The 21158-nt window shown below is 44.2% G+C and overlaps 1 protein-coding gene across 4 annotated transcripts in view; it reads right to left on the bottom strand.

Annotated features, from left to right (window-relative positions):
- The window catches only part of HHAT (hedgehog acyltransferase), a 390792-nt gene that overhangs the window by 92081 nt on the left and 277553 nt on the right, over nt 1-21158 (bottom strand). Inside the window, exon 12 of one of the 4 annotated variants that reach the window (XM_030557594.1) lies at nt 560-639. The exons of the other annotated variants lie outside the window; for them this stretch is intronic. Coding sequence (XP_030413454.1) covers nt 623-639 — 17 coding nt within the window. The 3' untranslated portion in view covers nt 560-622. The remainder of the gene's footprint in view (nt 1-559; nt 640-21158) is intronic. 4 annotated transcript variants of the gene reach the window in all.

Genomic DNA, 21158 nt, shown 5'->3' on the forward strand with positions numbered 1-21158 from the left:
CTGGGACAATTTAACAGTCTTTTTATACAAAAAGGTTTGCTAGGAGGCAGTTTTCTCCCCACTCTCAATTTGCACATATACTTTACTGCCACCTATGAATTTAATCATTACTTAACTGGGCATAATGCAAACACAGCAGCAAATATAGTCAAAGCATTGCTTGCACACTATTTTCTTCCCAAGAGTCAATTCAAGTGGCTAGCATTTTTCAGTGAAGTTGTTTTATTTCCCTTTTAGGCACGCTGTTGGTTTAGGCTATGCAGATCATTCTGTCCCAAGCACAGTATTCCTTATGAAAGTTTGGTAAAGAACAGGCACTACTGATTTCCAATTACCGCATACTTCCCATTTTTATCTTTTTCCCATTTTAGCTCATTCAGTTCTGATGTCCACACCTGAAGTGAGCTGTGTCACCCTGTCTGGAGTGGTTTATGACTGAGTGCCAACCTCAGGGCCGACTCTCAAAAAGCAGGGCAGACACCCCAAACTGGTGGTACGTTCAATAATTCGACCAATCCAGTAACAAATGTGAACTCCTGAAATACTACAAAAGTCTTACCATGGAGTCACAGGCAGTCCCCTTCTGCTCACCAGTCTATCTTGCTATCCAGGCCTGCTGATCTTAGTGATAAATGGTCACTAAAATAAAAAGCCATAAAATATTCAGGTTGCTCCCAGTCCCAAGAGACCAGTCACTATCCCAGATTAATGTGTAACTTAGATCTCATACCAAAGACAACACTAGTAGCCAATCCTATAGTAAACTAAAGATTTATTAACTAGGAAAAAGAAATGGAGAGTTATTTACATGTTAAAGCAAGAAACATACAAGCACAAAAGAGTTACAGTCTATGGTTCCAAAAGGTGACAGAGATGTAGTAATGTGTCCATTGAATGTCTTTTAGGGCTAACCCAAGCTGACCTGGGGATGTCTGCTTTTGTTTCTTAGCTCCAGCCTTTGTGAGAATCCAAACAAAAAAGAGAAAAAGGAACAAGACCTCTACACATAGCCTGTGTAGGGGCAATTAGTAAAGTCTTTGTGTCATGACGTCTTACAATGATCTACTTAGTTTTGATAGCCCTTGATGACTTCACATGTTCTGGCCATCTAACACCTATCTCAGACAGAAGACAGTTACCTGTTACATAACTGGCGTTCTTCAAAATGTGTTGCTCATGTCCATTCCATATTAGGTGTGTGTGCTCGCCACATACACCGGTGCTGGAGGTTTTTCCCCTCAGTGGTATCTGTAGGGGAGTGGCTCTGGCACCCTCTGGGGTGGCGCGCACACTGGCACCCACTCTCAGTTCCTTCTTGCCATCCGACAATAGTGAAGGAGGGCGGATCATGGAATGGACATGAGCAACACATCTCACCAGTTACGGAACAGGTAACTATCTTTTCTTCTTAGAGTGCTTGCTTATGTCCATTCCATTGTAGGTGACTCCCAAGCAGTACCAAAGGAGGCGGGTAGGAGTTCATGGACGGGCAGACTGCAATACAGTTCTGCCAAACCCAGCGTCATCTTAGGCTTTCTGAGTGATGGCATAATGTGCCATGAATGTATGAATAGAAGACCACGTTGTGGCTCTGCAAATGTCCTGGATGGGAACATGCACCAGAAAGGTCACCGAGGGACTCTGGGCTCTGGTTGAATGGGCCCTCATGATCAGTGGTAGTGGAACCTGTGCTAGCACTGGAACTAATATTGACTTCTTGTCATTCACCAACAGGCCCAGGGACCAGCCCATGACCTGTAGCTCCAAGATATCCCATTGGACTTGAGACCTGGAGCGACCTTTGTCTAGCCAGTCATCGAGATACGGGTATATTTGAATACTCTGACACCTGAGGTAAGCTGCTACTACTGACATGCACTTGGTAAACACCCTCGGTGCTGTCACTAGGCCAAAAGGGAGGACTGCAAACTAGTAGTGGTCTGATTCCACCGTGAAGTGCAGGAAGCATTTATGTCCTTAAAAGATGTCTATATCAAAGTACGCGCCCTTCAAGTCGAGGGCGGCATACCAGTCTCCCGGATCCAGGGAGGGGATGATGGAGGCCAGGGAGACCAGCAGAACTTCAGCTTCTTTAGGTATTTGTTCAAGTCTCGCAGGTCCGGATGTATCTTAGACCTTCAGGATTAGACAGTACCAGGAATAGAACCCTTGTTCCTGTACTCGCAAAGAAACTCTTCCACTGCTTCCAGGTTCAGCTGGCCCCTCACTTCCTGCGCGAGGAGACTTTTGTGAGAAGGGTCCCTGAACAGGGACAGGGAAGGGGGTGGGGAAGAGAAAGAAACTGGAGGGTATAGCCCTGGGCCACTGTGCTGAAGACCCAGTGGTCCAAGGTTATTGTAGTAAATGCAGGGAGAAAAGAAGTCTATGTTGGAGAAACATAGGAAGGAGGGGTTCAAGGGGCAATCTGGTAGGTTGCCCTCAGGAGCACCCTCAAAACATCCGCTTGCCTCCCTGTCTGTTGCAGGAGGCAACCGACTGGGTAGAGGGTGGAGGCTGGTGGCTCTGGCGACATTTGTAGCCTCTGCTCTTCTTATGAGCCATCTCCTGTCTGAGCTGACTCCCTTGATGCTGTGGCTTGAACTGCTTACGGGCCAGACCCGGGATGTAGAGATGTGGGGTTTTCAGTATGGTATGGGAGTCCTTCAACCCGTGTAATTTACGGTCTGTCTGCTCAGCAAACAATGCCTGGCTGTTGAATGGAAGGTCCCGCATCAACTGCTGAGCCTCTGTCGAAAAGCCTGAGAGGAGGAGCCAGGATACTCTCCACGTACAGATGGCCGAGGCCATGGTGCATGCCACGGAGTCTGCCATATCTGAGGCTGCTCGCAGGGCTGCTCTGGCCGCAGTCTTGCCCTCATAGAGGATCACCCAGAACTCCTTCCTGGTGTCCTCAGAAAGCGAGTCCTCAAACTTGGCCATTGGTTGTCACATATTGAAGTCACAGAGGTCAAGGAGGGTTTGGTGGTTGGCCTCCCTCAACTGGAGGCTGGAACATGGATAAACTTTGTGCCCAAACAAATCCAGCCTCTTTGATTCTTTATCTTTAGGAGTGGCTCCTGGTTGGCCTTGTTTTGCCCGCTCATTAATTGCTGCTACTACCAAGGAGCTTGGGGCTGGGTGGGTATATAGGTACTCATGACCCTTAGCCAGCACAAGTAATTTCTTTCTGCCCTCTTAGAGATGGGGGGCAGGGATGAGGGTTTTTTCCACAGGGCGTTTGTGATCTTAGGCACCTCTTCACTCTGTCCTGCAGCGTTGAACAGAGGATGTTGAATTGGGAGTCCAACAGTTCCTCCAGCTCCTCCGCCTGGAGCCCCAAGTTAGAGGAAACTCTTTTCAACAGTACCTGATGAGCCTTAGCATCATCCTGAGGAACTGGGTGAAGGGACCCTGTAATCGCCTCATCAGGCAAAGATGAGGAGGAAGACAGCGCCACAAGGTCTGATATGTCCAGTGGTGGGTCCAGCCGGCTGATCTCCAGGGTCTGCGTGAGTCTGAGGCATTTCCTCCTCAGGAACAGTTGGCTCTGAGGGAAGGAGAGATACTGAGGCCAATGGCTTGTCCGAGGCCCCTGCCGCCGACCTGAGCCGTTGGGAAGGCTGGGTAAAGCCCCATGGGTTCCAAGGGTACCAGGCAGCCGGCCACTGGCCCTAGGGTAGTTGGTGGTACTGCCAATGTCAAGGGGACCAACAATGCTGGGTTTTGGCCCACTGGCAACGACTCCTGTCTGGTGCCGGAGCTCAAGGCTGAGTGGTTGCTCTCAGGTGACCACAAGCGAGCAGACTCGTGATCCCGGTCACTGTGGTGCTGATCACTGTGACTGGACGGGGAGCTCTCTGCTTGGGACGAGTCTCTTCTGGAAGTCCTCGGAGACCAGCAGTGTTCTACAGATCGGTGACGGTGTTCCAGCGATCTATGCCTCAAGCTGCTCGACCGGTACTGGAATCTAGAGCAGGATCGGGAGCTAGAGAAGGTTGGTTGCCAGGAAGACCTTCCCCCCAACGTAGAGGATCCATGTCGTGGTGATGCATGCCGGCGAGCTGGCGACTGGAGACTCCACTCCTGAGACTGACTGTCCCAGACCCATGACTGGTGCAGAGCCATGGGTGAAGCACTGGGCCTGTCCTGGTGCTGCTGATGCCGGGAAGAGTGGACCTCTGCAGGCCTGTTTCAGGCCACTGGCGAGGCATGCCTTGAGCCTTGTGGGCGGTGCGCTGAGTCCAGAGACTGAAGAGGGCTTTGCCAAGCCTGCCTCTCTGCCTTCAAGGCCTGGTGGCTGTGTGCAGGCAAGCGCTGGTGGGCTGTCTCCCGCGATGGAGAGTGGTGCCGCTAAGACAGGGACCTATAGAATGGACGCAAGGCAGGTTTACCCTTAGACCAGGGTACCGCCATAGCTGGTGTGAGTGGTACCAGTAGCGCCAGGACATCCTGCGCTACTTGCAGGGCCTCGGGTGTTGATGGGACCTCTAACTGATGAAGGCCCTCATCACTGTCTGGCATGGCAGACATGGGTCAGGGTGGGCTGGACTGCTTGACCTGAGCAGGGGTCCGACTTCCAGTAGGAGGTATCGAGCCACCCTCCTTGGGCCTTGGCTCCCCTCCTTCCCCTTGCGGGATGCAGGAAATCTTCCTCTCCGTCTTCTTTTGCCGCTTGGCAGCACTTTGAGACGGATGTCTCTCTCCTTCTTAGTCCGAGATTTGAAGGACTTCCATATACGGCACTTGTCACTTATATGCAACTCACCAAGACACCTTAAACAACTATTATGTGGAACGTTGATAGGCATTGGTTTCTTGCAGCGATCGCAGGGCTTAAAGCCTGGGGACCAGAGCATGCTCTGTGCCTAGGCTAAGTCCCATTCGGGACCAATCAAGTAAAACACTAACATACTAAGGGAAACTGTTAACTATGTACAACTATTTTACAAGAAAAGTTCGAAACACTGAACCAAGTGAAAAAGACTAGCCGAAGCAGCAGATGTTCCAGCACCATCACTGGCGGCAAGAAGGAACTGAGGGTGGGGGGAGCCGGCGGTGCCCCTTATACTGCAGCATGTGTGCGCCACTCCAGAGGGCACCAGAGCCAGTCCCCTATGGATACCACTGAGGGAAAAATGTCTGGCATTGGTGCATGTGGCAAGCACACATATCTAATATGGAGTGGACATGAGCAATCACTCAAAGAAGAACGGTAACATACAGGTGAGCTGGTCTGGTTTCTAGCTATGAATTTGTCAGTGCTCAGCTGACATCTACAGACTTGTTAAGAGCTAGCACTTGGTCTATGAGTGTCACAAGCTGTTAAGAGGTTAGGCACAGGAAAAAAGGGAGATGTGATTGTTCTTCCCAGCTCAACCGCTGTATAATTTGCATTTTTTTTTCCTATGGGAAAATGCATTGTTCTTTGAAGCTCCAAACATTTGTACTTGTTCTCACTGACCATTTACAGGGTGTGACCTTGTTCCAGATTCCATATAAAAAAGGAGTAGCTGGCTTGGCAATGGGTCACTGTTTCACATGCAGTTAAAATTAGTACTGGCTGAAGCTCATTACCATCTGACAGCTATTTGGTGACCTACATGAAATAGGTTGGTAATCACAGTCCAGTTCTTAGTGGAGAAGTGTCACTATCACTAACCAGACTCAGGATTGGCAGTGGAGATTACAAGCACTGATTGGACCAGAAACTGAACTGTTCTCTTCTTAGAAGAGGAAACCCTGACTGGCCAAGGGTTGAAACATGCTAGCAGCGCAGGGTAGCAAAGCTTGTATTGCTATATTGTAGGCAGAATGGATTTCAGTCTCCATGTTTGAAATTCTGCTACTTTTTAATGAACACTAACTTCACTCAAGGTTAAAAAACAAAAACTAAGTAATTACACCAAGACTATTAAAAATCAGCCTTAGACTTGGTTTGGTAATTTTGAAATGTACGGAAGCAAACAATCTTGAAGGCTGAAACAGTCTCACTTCTCCCACAGCAGGGATTATAAGAGACCATATTTTAAAATGACAACCATAAAAATTTGCTGTGCATCCATAATTCCTGATATGCTTAACACATTAACAAACATATGTTCAGGCACACAATGGGTAGGGGAGAGGAGAACAACCTTTTTTACATCCCTCATCATGCTATTGACAATGATTACATATGCAAGGGGACTTTAATAAGTACTGAACCAAGCAAAATAACTTTAATTATTTTAATTAGTTTTTCCTCAAAACTACATATAAAAATGATAAATGGAAATGACTAAACTGATTTGCATATATCTGCCTCTTAGTCTAAAATAAATGTATGGGTCCCTGCCATTTTTTTAATCCGTGGTAAGGAACAGACAGACTGTTCTCCATCAAACTCTCATCTTTCTATGTCACTGTCAGAGATATTGTGTTTGTGGTGAAAATAGTCAGATTAATTAGGGAATCAGCAATTCAAATTACTCAGCTACAGTTCTTGTTCACATGCCGATAAGTTAATGAAGAAAAATAAGTAGGTAGCATTCGTGGGAAGCGGCTTGTACTAGGGACACATCAAATGATCAAACAGAACAAGAGAGAGTCAGGGGTTGGATTTGTAAGAAATAATTTTTGAAGGTTTTCCCAGTACATTTTCACTCTTTATTAGTGATGCTTAGACTCATCTTTGTCATGTATCAGTCATGATATAGTTTGATTTTAACTCAGAATAAGCTGATCTGATTATAAAAAAATACTCAATTGAATTTTAAAATATGCTACTTCTAATGCATTGGATGTTTGGGACAGAGATCTGAAAGGTGAGGTGTTTGCTTGGACTTTTCAGTGCTAACTAAAGGTTGTAATGTTAACATTGCTTTGCCTCAATGCATCATCAGCTGCATCGGTAGATAGAGTCTCCTTATCAGGGTAGGGAGTAGTTCTACAATGATAGGTGGAAATAATACAGTGCATTTATATTGTGTCTTTCATCCCAGAGGATCCCAAAGCATTTTATAAACTAATGTTCTGATCCTGCACTGGGATCTGCTATCCTGGACCTCTGCAGGAATGGAACTTAAAAGTATACATGGGTAGCACTTAACTCATCACTGAAACTCTGGAGTTAAACACAGGAACTATTTAAGAGTACATAGTAACATGACACCCAACTGTTCAACCATTAGAAACCAAAGGATCAGTAACTGTTACTTACAAATCTAAAGAGAAGAACAGGAGCAGAATTAGCTTGGCTTCCATCTCTGTTTTCCTTTCCCTGATGCTGCCACCACTCCTCCTCCTTTCACAAGCATGATGCCTTCCAGCCCTCTATAACTCACTCTTCACATGCAGCAGGACTTCCACTTCCACTCTCATCCTGTATCTACCCCGCAGCCAGCTCTTTAACATTGAGTCACTTTGGAATCCATGCCAGCCACTTCCCAGCCACTTCCGGAAACCACTCATCTATTATTTTTCTGTCTGAGGCAGAGGCTGAGTGAGTCTCCTATCCAGATCAAAGAGGGGGGAAGGGGACAGGAAGAGTCAGAGCTGGGCAGCATTGTTTCTACCCATCTTCTTCTAAAGACAACAGGACCTTCTCCCTCCCAGTGCAGTGTGCCCTAATGGCTCCCCTGAACCCAGGGAACTGGACACACTGGATGGAGTTCTGCACCATCAGGACTGGCCACTGTCCTCCAGGTTAATGAAGGAAGTGACTGAGACTGTAGGGGGAACTTTAGCTCAAACAGGAGAGGTCTGTGCTGAAGTGCTAAGGGTATTGGCCCGCTCCAAAAGCACAATATTCTATCCTATACCATTGATTAAGAGGAGGAAGTAATGATCTGACCCAACCCTCCTTAGCTGAGCAAAAATGGCTGTAGGCAAAAGACAAAAGTATTATAGTGAAGAAGAATTTACAGCAGTGGTGGGCAACCTGCAGTCCATGGGCTGTATGCGGCCTGTCAGAATAATCTGCTGGCGGTCCACCCAACAGTTTGTCTACATTTGCATGGCCACCCGCAGCTCCCAGTGGCCACGGTTCGCCACTCTCAGCCAATGGGAGCTGCAGCGCTGGCTACAGGGATGTGCTGGCCACCGTTTCCTGCAACTCCCATTGGCCGGGAACAAGCTGTCTGGCAGCCCACCAGCAGATTACCCCGATGGGCTGCGTGCAGCTCATAGGCCACAGGTTTCCCACCACTGATTTACAGTATAGAGCATATGGATTAAAAACACTATTTTGCATTAATACTGTAAAAAGATATTGGTGAAAGCTTAACGTACTGAAGGTTACTGAAGTGTTACAAGTATTCTAGACAGGAATATTGGCTGTCTCCTTAAGGGACTGACTCCTCTGTGAACTACCCATATTCCTCCTACTTGGCTCCCACCACTGTCACATGATTCAGTTATGAACTTGGCAGAAGCCACTGAGTGCTTTAAAAGACACATCCCTCTTACTATCTTGCCTTGGTCTTCCGTGTGTGTGATCTGCTGATACAGCATTTAATTTAAATGACAGTGTGGGATTATTGAGTATAACATTCAATTCCCTGTGCCAGGAAAGATTCGTGTTCTGTGTGTGCGTGTGTGGATTTGCATGCACACATGCCGGAGTGAGGGGGAGATACCTGTGATTTTGAGCAACGTTGGTTATTTGAGGAGTTTCACTGTAACAAAAATCTTGTGTGTGGGGATCAAATTCAATCTGCAAAAGAGCATATTACCTATTTGTGGGAAAGTGAGGAATGCCAGGCTCATAAGTGATAAACAGTAATCCAGAGATCTACTGAAATTCATTCTCACCAGATTGGAACCAATAATTCTCCGATGCTTTTTAAAATTACATGTAATTCTTCCAACATCTGACCCTTCCAAATTTTAACTGTTCTCCGGAAATATTTTTCAATAATCTCCCATACTTTCATATCATGTGATATTAGTGTAACTGGGCAATAATTATCATGCAGTTTATTACCTCTTTATGTTTAAAAATGGGTACCATAAGGCTTTTATTCCATTCATCTGGCATTTTATCTTTCTTAACAATATCATTGAAGACACTTGTAAAATACTTGATGCTTTCCCTTCCCAGTGACTTCAGTGCATCCACTGGTACTTCATCTGGCCCAGGTGCTTTCTCCTTTTTCATTTTCTTAAGTGCTTCTACAACCTATTCCTCCTGTATGCAATCTATCATGCCCCAGTTCAGCTTCCATTTTCTTAGTTCCTCTCTTGGGTTCTCTTCATTCATTAGTTTTTCAAAATAACCACTCCAGTCTTTGATTGAGTCACCATTCATTTTCCATATACCATGTTCATTTCTAATATAAGCAAATTCGTTCACATCCTTTGCCTTTTTCTATCTCGCCTTAGTAAGTTTGTAGATGGTCTGCTTTCCACCTCATGTCCTCCTAGTTGGTTATACAGCTCATCACATGCTAAATCTTTAGCTGTTGTAACACTTTCTTTGGCCTCTTTTGCCTCCATATATGCTGACTTACCCCTGCTCAAGCCACTGACCTGCCATTTTTTAAAAGTTACCTTTTTCTTCTCAAGGGATTCTTTAATTTGAGGTTTCCACCATCATGTCTCCCTTTGCATCCTTTTCAGCCCTGATTTCATCACTCCCAGGGCTTCATGTGCCTTTTGCAGTAACATTAACTTTAGTTTCTACCAGTTATCTTCCACATATCCCCATGTGGAATCAGGAATTCTATGCAAAGAATTTTTCATTCCCCTCTTTAAATTTCCACCACTTAGACCTTTGTGGTGCCCAGAGATTCAGTTGCTTCTAGCTCTCTGCATTCTGAAGTTCATAAGAAAAAGTCTGTGCTGGTTCACAATGCACTCAATGGGTATTATCTTACAACTGATTATTCGTGATTTATCGCTTCCTCTTGTTAAAAAGAAATCAATTTCTGAATTCTGTCCTCTACTGGCATAAGTTATGAGATGGCTTTCCCTCTTTTTAAAAGTGTGTGTTTGCAATCAACATGCTATTAAAGATTGTGAAAAGATTACTGAAAAGTGTCTGCATGGAACAGGTGAAATTTGGAAGAGTTGCAATTTGTATTAATGCTGGAAAGGAGCTCAACTGATGCCATATTTGCTCTACTAATCCTATAGAGAAGTTCAGAGGAAAGAGACATCAACTAGCATGGTCTTTGTGGACTTGGAGAAGGTGTGTGACCATGGACCAAAAAAATTAGTTTGGTGGAATTTGCAATAGAGAGGTGTGTTGGAAGGATATGTTCATCTTATCCAGGATATGCATGATGGAGAGACTACTGTAGTCAAAATTAAATGGGGCTACAGCAGAGAATTTCCAGTAAACATTGGCCTGTACCAGTAGCATTGAGCCCTTTTTTGTTTGTGTATGTGATGTGTTTGGATGAGAGAAGTATATGAAGAGAGCTACTTTTGAATATGCTGTTTGTGATGACTTAGAGAAACATGAGGAAGATTGTGAGAAATACTTCACATGAAACTCTCTCTTTTTCATAGCTAGCTACCCAATGACTCATGATGCATGCCCAGCATTCTTGTCAGCTCATCAGCCTACAGGATCTGTTACCCACAGCTTACTTCACCTTTTTGGATCATATGTAACACAGAACCATGCACTACCTTTGGCTCATCACTGCTCTCCTAACAACCCTCACTCAACCCTCTGCAGAAGGGCCAAACCCTGATAACCTGTATCTCAAATCAGCTAACAGATACATGTAAATAACACTGTATATTAGACTACTGGTATTTGCATTATACAGGAATTTGTAAATACACAGGAGACACTTTGCACTGTTATCTCATTAGACAGTTCAATCTAAGCAGATCATTTGAGGAGAACGAGGATGGAGACCTTTCAGATGCTGCAGAATTAATTTTGATAATTCAATAAGTGGTACTTTTGCCTCTGAGTATTCCTGAACCACCACCTCCATGAAGAAAATATGTATGCTATTCATGTGAAAGCTTGCATCACCGATCATTTCTGACTGCAAGACTGTAGCAATACCAGTATATAAACAACTGCCTGGAAAAAGTGGTGGGCAGAAACATTTAAAGAGACTATGTAGGATTTCTACTCACTAATAATTCATCCAAGTTATTAAATTTTATTAAGAGAATAAACTTTAATACTCCAACAGCTGCAAATTCTGTTGACAATATAAGAGAGTTTGACAGAGTAGAAAGGACTTATATTGTATTATCTGATTATCTCTAGTGATAAGTTTACTGGCTAGGTGAAAATACTTTTATGTTATGCCTAAAGTCTTGGTGCTTACTAATTATCAGCTTTACAAGGCATGTAACCCAAAACGGTGCTGCTCCCTCTCATCTCACCTGTTTGCATTAACAGAACAACTGCTTGCAGAGCATATTACCTCATTGTACACTGAATTCAGGAAACTGGAGGGGAATTCCCTGAAGCCAAAAGCCTTACAAACTGTGCTAATGAAATTCTGAACACTGTCTCAGATCAGTCCCAATGTTAAATACTTACACAGGTCATTACAAAATGAACTAAAGAAAAAGTTAGTTGTTCTCAATAATTTCTTCATATAATGTCATTCTTACTTTCCCTCATATGATCTCAAGTGTTGGGAAAAGCAGATAGCTCATTTTGAAAAAAGTTTTCTCCCACCTCTGCGCAAATAATCATGACGTATTACTTGACCTTGACAAAATCCTTTTCCTTTTAATACGGGCTGACTCTCCACTTTATGGTTTTGGAAATAGAGAGAAAGGCCTTGCTGTTCAACTCAGCCTAATCTGGTCCTCCATTTTTGAACCCCAGAGTTTTAGATGAAATCTTGACCCTACTGAAGTCAATAGGAGTTTTGCCACTGATTTTAATGAGGTCAGGATTTTACCCTTTATGCCTGAAGATATTTTAAGCACAATTAGAGGTCTGAATATTTGATTGAGCCCCAAAATATGGAATGTGGATGTCTAGTTCACCTATGCCACACCCAAAAATAGTTGCAAGTGCATTGTTTGTGCACTCAAATTATGGATGCTAAAAGGAAGATAACCCCCTCTTGCACTGCAAATTATGTGCAATAAACTTTATACATATATTGGTTTTCAAAATAACGCAACACTTCAAAAACTGCCTTTGGAACCCCTAAGAGCCTAAGCAGAGAGACATTATTTAATGTGCACAATTGTAAATTTCAATAAAACTCAAGACTGAAATTTGGCAGACAAATATTTCAGTGAAAAACAGAGAAAGCCGTGCAATGGACACAAAACCCTTATTCCTGATTCACACACAAAACTAAGCCAACAGGCTACTTTTCTTAAAATCAATGGTAGTATATGGCCTCAGAGAGTCAAATGAAGATTCTTAGCTTACTGTTTCTTAAAAGAAATATCTTTTAAAGGCTTTAAAAAAAAACATGTTTCTGGTTTTCTTTCCAACCTCCGTATTTCTCTACAATTCCAGTGTCCCTAACACTGTTAATGGAGGAAGTTAATGGACAATCTTTCTATATCTTTCAATGACGTTCACTGTTTCCAGGAGACAAAATGGTGAAGATCACAAAACATTTATGATCAATGTGCTAAGTAGACAGACCTCACAATCAACATTCACTTGTACGGCAAACATCAGCATTATAATGACACTTTGGTTTTCACAATTTAAGGAGGCAGTTTGTAATCATGCTCCCAAACATGTCAATTGCAAGTCTCCTTAGCCGACGCAGGATCCGGTCCCAGGTCTACAGTAAGTTCTTCATGATCTCTAAACATGCCTACTACCCCTCATCCACTTCCTCACAATCCTTAAAGCAACTCAGGTATGTCTACACTGCAGTTGAAAACCCACAGGTGGCCTCTGCCAGCTGACTTGGGCTCACAGGGCGGTTTAATTGTGGTGTAGGTATTGGGACTCAGGTTGAAGCCTGGGCTCTAGGACCCTGAGAGGTGGGAGGGTCCCAGAACTCAGGTTGCAGCCTGAGCTCGAATGTCTATACCACAAGTAAACAGCCTCTTAGTCTGAGCCCCTTAGCCCAAGTCAGCTGTCACAGGCCAGCCATGGATGTCTAATTGCAATGTAGACACACCCTTACTTCCTTTAACACACAAACCCACAGAACTCCCTGGATATTACTGGAGACTATTCTTTCCCTGTGCATATTTAACTCCCACTGAAATTAATTACTGGGAACCATGCATCGATAAGGACAACCGCAGACACTCCTCTAATTTCCAGGAAGCCATTATTTCAGGAAACATTATTATGTGCAATGTTGTATTTGACATCCTGTCTGCTGAGCACAGATCAATCAAGTGATCTGAATTTAACTTGGTAATTATGCTTGACAACTTCTCCTGGTTCATGACAGTCACTGCACTGTTCCATGATATGATAAAAACATGTATCATCTATAAACACCTGGAATTAATGTGTATGCTATGTAATGCATAAACTTTGGGTGTTGGGACAATCACGCTCACCTATATCGTCCCTTGACCATTATAAAATCCTGCCACAAAAAAGGAAAATGTCATGAAATGCATTTTGTTGAAACCCCATTAATCTATCATGTCCTTTTTCAGTAAGTTTCATTCCTATCACTACTGATTCCCAAGCACAGGAGTTCAGCTTGAAGAGAAAGTTTACATTTTCTAACCTGTTGCCTCTTGATTTATTCAGCAATTTTACAGTCTGTTGTATGGGACAGCATGACCTCATGGGAATGATAAATGATCAGGTTCAGTACATTAGGCAAATCATCTAATATTTAAATTGAAAAAGTAGAAACATCATAAGATACTGTAAAAAGCACAGGTATAGAACAGTATGTTCATAGAATCATAGAATATCAAGATTGGGAGGGACCTCAGGAGGTCATCTAGTCCAACCTCTTGCTCAAAGCTGAACAAATCCCCAACTCAATCATCCCAGCGAGGGCTTTGTCAAGCCTGACCTTAAAAACCTCTAAGGAAGGAGATTCAACCACCTCCCTAGGTAACCCATTCCAGTGCTTCACCACCCTCCTAGTGAAAAAGGTTTTCCTAATAGCCAACCTAAACCTCCCCCACTGCAACTTGAGATCATTACTCCTTGTTCTGTCATCTGCTACCACAGAGAACAGTCTAGATCCATCCTCTTTGGAACCCCCCTTTCAGGTAGCTGAAAGCTGCTATCAAGTCCCCCGTCATTCTTCTCTTCTACAGACTAAACAATCCCAGTTCCCTCAGCCTCTCCTCATAAGTCATGTGCTGCAGCCCCCTAATCATTTTTGTTGCCCTCCACTGGACTCTTTCTAATTTTTCCACCTCCTTCTTGTAGTGTGAGGCCCAAAACTGGACATAGTACTCCAGATGAGGCCTCACCAATGTTGAATAGAGGGGAATGATCACGTTCCTTGATTTACTGGCAATGCCCCTACTTATGCAGCCCAAAATGATGTTCACTTTCTTGGCAACAAGGACACACTGTTGACTCATATCTAGCTTCTTGTCCACTGTAACCCCTAGGTCCTTTTCTGCAGAACTACTGCTTAGCCACTCGGTCCCTAGTCTGTAGCAGTGCATGGGACTCTGTGCAGGACTCTGCACCTGTCCTTGTTGAACCTCATCAGATTTCTTTTGGCTCAACCCTCTAATTTGTCTAGGTCCCCCTGTATCCTATCCCTACCCTTCAGTCTATCTACCACTCCTCTCACTTTAGTGTCATCTGAAAACTTGCTGAGGGTGAAGTCCACGCCATCCTCCAGACCATTAATGAAGATATTGAACAAAACTGGCCCCGGGACCGACTCTTGGGGCACTCTGCTTGATACCGGCTGCCAACTAGACATGGAGCCATTGAGCCCAACGATCTAACCAGCTTTCTATCCACTGTATAGTCCATTCATTCAGCCCATACTTCTTTAACTTGCTGGCAAGAATACTTTGGGAGATTGTATCAAAAGCTTTGCTAAAGTCAAGGAACAACAATATCACTCATGCATGCAGGAGTGAAATCAGGAAGGCCAAATCACACTTGGAGTTGCAGCTAGCAAGAGATGTTAAGAGTAACAGGAAGGGTTTCTTTAGGTATGCACCATCAGCAAGTTTTCAGATGACACTGAACTGGGAGGAGTGGTAGATACGCTGGAGGGTAGGGATAGGATATAGAGAGACCTAGACAAATTAGAGGATTGGGCCAAAACAAACCTGATGAGGTTCAACAAGGACAAGTGCAGAGTCCTGCACTTAGGACGGAAGAATCCCATTCACTGTTACAGACTAGGGAACGAATGGCTAGGCATCAGTTCTGCAGAAAAGGACCTAGGGGTTACAGTGGACAAGAAGCTGGATATGAGCCGACAGTGTGCCCTTGTTGCCAAGAAAGTGAACATCATTTTGGGCTGTATAAGTAGGGGCATTGCCAGCAGATCAAGGGATGTGATCATTCCCCTCTATTCAATATTGGTGAGGCCTCATCTGGAGTACTGTGTCCAGTTTTGGGCCTCACACTACAAGAAGGATGTGGAAAAATTAGAAAGAGTCCAGCGGAGGGCAACAAAAATGATTAGGGGCCTGGAGCAAACGACTTATGAGGAGAGGTTGAGGGAACTGGGATTGTTTAGTCTGCAGAAGAGAAGAATGAGTGGGGATTTGATAGCTGCTTTCAACTACCTGAAAGGGGGGTTCCAAAGAGGATGGATCTAGGCTGTTCTCAGTGGTACCTGATGACAGAACAAGGAGTAATGGTCTCAAGTTGCAGTGGGGGAGGTTTAGGTTGGCTATTAGGAAAACCTTTTTCACTAGGAGGGTTGTGAAGCACTGGAATGGATTACCTAGGGAGGTGGTGGAATCTCCTTCCTTAAGAGGTTTTTAAGGTCAGGTTTGACAAAGCCCTGGCTGGGATGACTGAGTTGGGAATTGGTCCTGCTTTGAGCAGGGGATTGAACTAAATGACCTCCTGAGGTCCCTTCCAACCCTGATATTCTATGAGGGGCTTGGAGTGCAGGAGACGGCTCTGGGCTGGGGTGCGGGCTTTGGATGGGGTCATAAATGACAGGTTCACGGTACGGGAGAGGGCTCTGGGCTGGGTAGGGATGGGGGAGTATGGGCTTCAGGCTGGGGTGCAGGCTCCATATGGGACCAGAAATGAGGGGTTCAGGGTGCGGGAGAGGGTTCTGGGCTGGGGTAGGGGTTTGGGAGGTGTGGGCGTGCATGCGTGGACCCCTGCTGGGGATGCAGGCTCTATGGTGGGGCCGGGGATGAGGGGCTTGGGGTAAAGGAAGGGACTAGGGCAGGGGTTAGGGTGCTGGGAGGGGGGTGCGGGATCCAGGAGGGAGTTTGGGTGCAAGAGGGGACTCCAGGATGCGGCAGGGGGCTGGGGTTGTGGGAGAGGGGTTCAGGATGCGAGGTGCTGGGACCCCACTGCTCCCAGGAAGTGGCTGCCAAGTCCATGCCGTGCAGCCTCTAGATGCATGGGCAGTCAGGGAGACTTTGTGCGCTGCCCTTATGCTAGCAGGCACTGCCCCTACAGCTCCCATTGGTCATGATTCTCAGCCAATGGGAGCTGCAGAACCGGCACTCGGGGCAGGGACAGCACACAGAGCCTCCCTGGCCACCCATGCATCTAGGGGCTGCAGGGACCTGGCAGTCGCTTCCGGGAGCTGCAGGAAGCCTGCCTTAGCCCCGGGCCCCTGCTGTGCTACCGACTGGACGTCTAACCCTAGAATGGGCTTAGGGGAAAATATACTGCTTTTCCCATATTAAAAAAAAAAGTGTTTACAACCATTTAATTTAGGAGGTGTAGAACCCCATACTTTGGAGCAAGTGCATGAAATTTGGCAGAGGTGACCTTTGTGTCAGGGATGTGCCTTTTGCTGTTCCCATGAAAAACTGCTCAAATTGGCCAAGATATAAGCCTTTGTAAAACTGAAGTTTGCACATGCTCAGAAAAACTTATTAGATTTTGGCAGCTCAGTTCTACAACGATTCTGACTACATGGAGTATACTCTAACCCAGAGCTGCCACCAGGATTTACTCTGCAATTGCTGCTCCTGCATGCAACCTTAATTTGCCTCCCCTTGTGCATACAATGTAGTCTTTAGTTATGTGATCACATATTTTTCCACATGACCTCTGTTTCATTCAGTGCACAGGACGGACTGTCAGCCTGGGAGCTGGGCTTTGAACATATAAAGGGCTATATAATGCTAAGCATTCTGAAAAATCAGACCCTTGTCTTCTCAAACTGAGCACTCAAAATTTCTTGAAACTTTTGACTTTAATCTCTCTCAGCCTCAATTGCCCATCTATAAAATGGGGAAAATACCATCCCCTTACAAGGGTGTTGTAAAAATAAATCCATTAATGTCTGTGAAGCTCTCAGATAATATAGTGATGAGTGCCATAGAAGAGCTTGTGAGGAAATTACTAATTCTGACCTCAGAGCAGGATTTGAACAGTCTGCAGTAAATAAGTGCTATGGCCAGACACTGAACAACAAAGAGAAAACAAAATATCGAATAGCTATTCATCTGGTAAGTGCTGTCCACGTTGTGCACTTAATGAGGCCTGTTTTTAAAAAAGGCATGTGATTATGCACAGGCAACCTTAATTCAGGCATGTCCTAACTTTTGAGAGCTTGACTTTGCAACCTTAATGTTCTTTTGATGTATTTTTGGTATGAAATTATTATTATGTACGTAGGCTTTTCTCCAAGGAGCTGTAGTACAGGAAACTATTTGCATAAGAAACCAATATAATTTTTGGATACAAAAGTCTATATAGAGGTCAATTTCTGAATTCTTATAAGTTATGCCATCACGGTCTTTAGAATGGTCTTTAAAAGGTTGAGTGCTGCTGTCATTTTATCTGCATCATACATTTTCTTAGTTTGACTGTGCACAGAAGTATAATCAAGGAGGAGTTATACTTTAAGTAGTCCCTTTCACTCTGAATTTTGCAATGGGAAAAATTCACTAAAACTGGTCCCAACTCTAATTTTTCTTGCATCATATGCATGCTTCTCTTCTGTCACAATTTATTTAGAAAAATAATAAAATATTATCAGAAACAAGAAGTTTCTGAAGATACTTCAAATGTGTGCAACACTAAACTTTAAGTGTAAAAAACAAATGGGAGGGTGGGGTGGCAACATTGCCTAGTGCACAGCACATTGGCGCGGGACTCAGGAGACCTGGGTTATTCCCAGCTCTGCCATTGACCTGCAGGAAACCTTGGGCAAGTCATGTCACCTCTTTGCTTTCCATCAGTACAATGAGGATAATGATACTGACTTCCTTTGTAAAGTGCTTTGAGATCTAATGCTGTTTCAAAGCTCCCTAGGTATTGTAACATTGGTACCCTGAAAATCTCTGCGGTGAGGTAGGAAGCTGGGACCAGGGCTGGCTTTAGCAAGTGCGGGGCTCAGTTCGTACTCACCCAGCAGCACTTCGGCAGCAGGCCCTTCACTCGCTCCGGGGCTTTGGCGACACTCAAGGACCCGCTGCCAAAATGCCACCGAAGACCCAGAGCACTGCCAGGTGAGTGAAAATTAAAAAGGCACCGGCGTGGGGCACTCTTAGGCACGGGGCCCGATTCGGGGAATCTGGCAAATCAGCCTAAAGCCAGCCCTTGTTGGGACAGTAATGTCTGTAAAACTGAGGAATAAGAAAATATGTGCTAAGCATTCCAGAGGGGTAAGATTACTACTGCCTGCTTCATTTATTGTTTTCTCCACTCATTTTAAGATTGCCAGCACTGAAAAGCAAAGGCTGTATAGGGACAGAATTATAAAAATCCCACTGTTTGAAATGTCACGAGGCAGTGACCCTCTAAGAAATTTACATTGATAGGAAAAGGAGGATTGCTTAACACCAACACACTTGACTAGATTTCCCACTTCTATGTATAAAAACCAAGTATTCTCCAGGAAGACCACTTGTGGGGAACCTACTATGGTCACTCACACCTTCATAGGCTCCAGACTCTAGTATTATAATTTATTCTTTACTTGGCCTTCAAGTGACACTGGGTCTGGAAACATGCTCCCTGGCAGAGATGAAGGGAACCAGTAATGCCTGACTTTTTTGATTTTGCAGATTAGCTAGTAAACTACTAGAATCAAATACTGTTTTATGGAAGGTAGGGTTTGTTTGTTTTTTAAGCCCTAGATCCCAAAGAAAAAGAGTGGAGAAATCAGCTTTTATTTCTAACCCTTGTGGTTGTGGAAAAAACTTGAAAATGTGACCTGAGTGCATCCTGAAGGCTGAAAAACCAGAAGGCAAATTAATAAGAATTTAAAATCAATTATTTTTAAGATACCATGCTTTGGTCTAACTCATGACTTTTGCACACTTGGGGTTGGCCATATGGAGAAACTGAACCATGAGTTCAACACCTTAACCACAAAGCCATCCATCTTTATCTATCGTCATTTTGGTTTCTCCTTGTTTCGAGTACGTATTTTTGCCCAATTTTTGAGGGATTCCCTGGGCGGTTGGACAGTATTCTTGCAATGCTAGTTTTTATTCTGAACTGCAATCCAAGTACTTGAGATAGATGCTTTAGAAAATAATAAAATAAATAAAAGAGAGGGTCTCATTCCCCAGGGGCATCAATTTAGCACCTTTTGCTAGCACAACATTAATTACACTACAACAAATAAGAGAAGAAAATTCTGTAATTTTGTTCTACAGCACATCATGTTTCCAAATGCATTTATAATTAGCTGTGATTAATTCAAATTTGGCCTTTGCTGCATCCAATAAACTATGATGTTCCCTACTGTCCTCTAATAAAATGGCATGGCAACAAGAACTAATGGAGTTAATGAGGGACAACAGGAAAATAGTACTAGATTAGCCAGTGTGTACATCATGATCCAGACCCATGGTGAAAAACTGTCCTAGTTTTTCCCCTACTTGATTTTGTTTAATTAAATAACTGTGAGACCGGCCAAATGGTATTGGAAATGTGTCATCAAAGATTACAAAATACAATTTGGTTCCTTCCCGGCTAACGACATGATCATCTTCAAATGTCACATACAAGTGTAGCAAGAGGGTTGAAGACAGTAAAGTTCTCTCCTTTCCTGGTTCAGAGCACTACCTCTTTTCTACAGAGAAAAGACCCCAGGAAGAGGGGAGGGGATGAAACCAGACTGTGAGAGTTAGCACAGGCTGCTATAGCACAATGGTCAGCACTTGCTGAGCTCTGTCTCTGCAAAGTGGCATAGCCGCCTGCCAACCTCCATTTGCCAAAATGGATGCTGCTGTGGACTCTAATTAAAACATAGATCAAAGAGGAGTGAGTAGAGTGGAGTGGTGTTATGGGGAAATACTGCAGAGCACATTCATATTATACATATGGGTAAAAGCGATTCATTTTACTTGATAGGAAGTAGAGCAGAACAGTGCTAATTCTCACTTGGCAAACATGATAATTCTCAACAATAAAACACCAGTGTTTCTGCCTTATCAGAAAATATTTGCAGGCTAAATGCTGTAGTGAGGTTTCGAATTCTAACATAGCTTTTACTAACTGTAATTTACTAAATTCACCTATTTTTAGATACAGTATCCTGCATTTTGTGTGTCCCAGCCCTGGCTGAACTAATTTTCAAAATTCTACAGTAATATCTTGGACTTTCACATTTTTAACAGGTCCAACTTGTAATATTTATTGGCTCTTCCAAATAAGTTGTTCAGCTTCTCTGAGTCCATAATCTCCCTCCATCTGAACCTCATTTGGAAGATGAGGGTAAGGGTTGTTCCCTGATCACAAGGCTTTCCTGGATGTCCTATTCTTGTTGTATTTTTTGATGTGCTTCCTTTTTCTTTGCTAGGGAGTCAAAGCAAACTCCAGCAGGGCAGAAACTCATTTCCTTCCAACTAGCAGTGTTAGGAGAGCGAGGCAGCCTCCACACTCTCCAGGTAAGGTGCAATAGAGCCAATGCCACTTCTAAGGCCTTATGCTTTTATGAGACAGGCTCCAGGGGCAACACAACACAGCTCATTTATTTTCTCTCCCTATTCCCCTCTTACAGCCTCGGGAGAACAGAGGTGGAGACATCACAGAGAGGTATTATTAAAGAAATACATATCACTTAGCTACCACATATCCTTCTTCTGCATAACAAGTAGTTCGTCACCAGCACTCCTTCCACTCTGTCAGCACCAGGTTAAACCAGCTCTGTCCCCTTTCA

The sequence above is a fragment of the Gopherus evgoodei genome, chromosome 3 (assembly GCF_007399415.2).
Source record: "Gopherus evgoodei ecotype Sinaloan lineage chromosome 3, rGopEvg1_v1.p, whole genome shotgun sequence".
NCBI lineage: Eukaryota > Metazoa > Chordata > Testudines > Testudinidae > Gopherus > Gopherus evgoodei.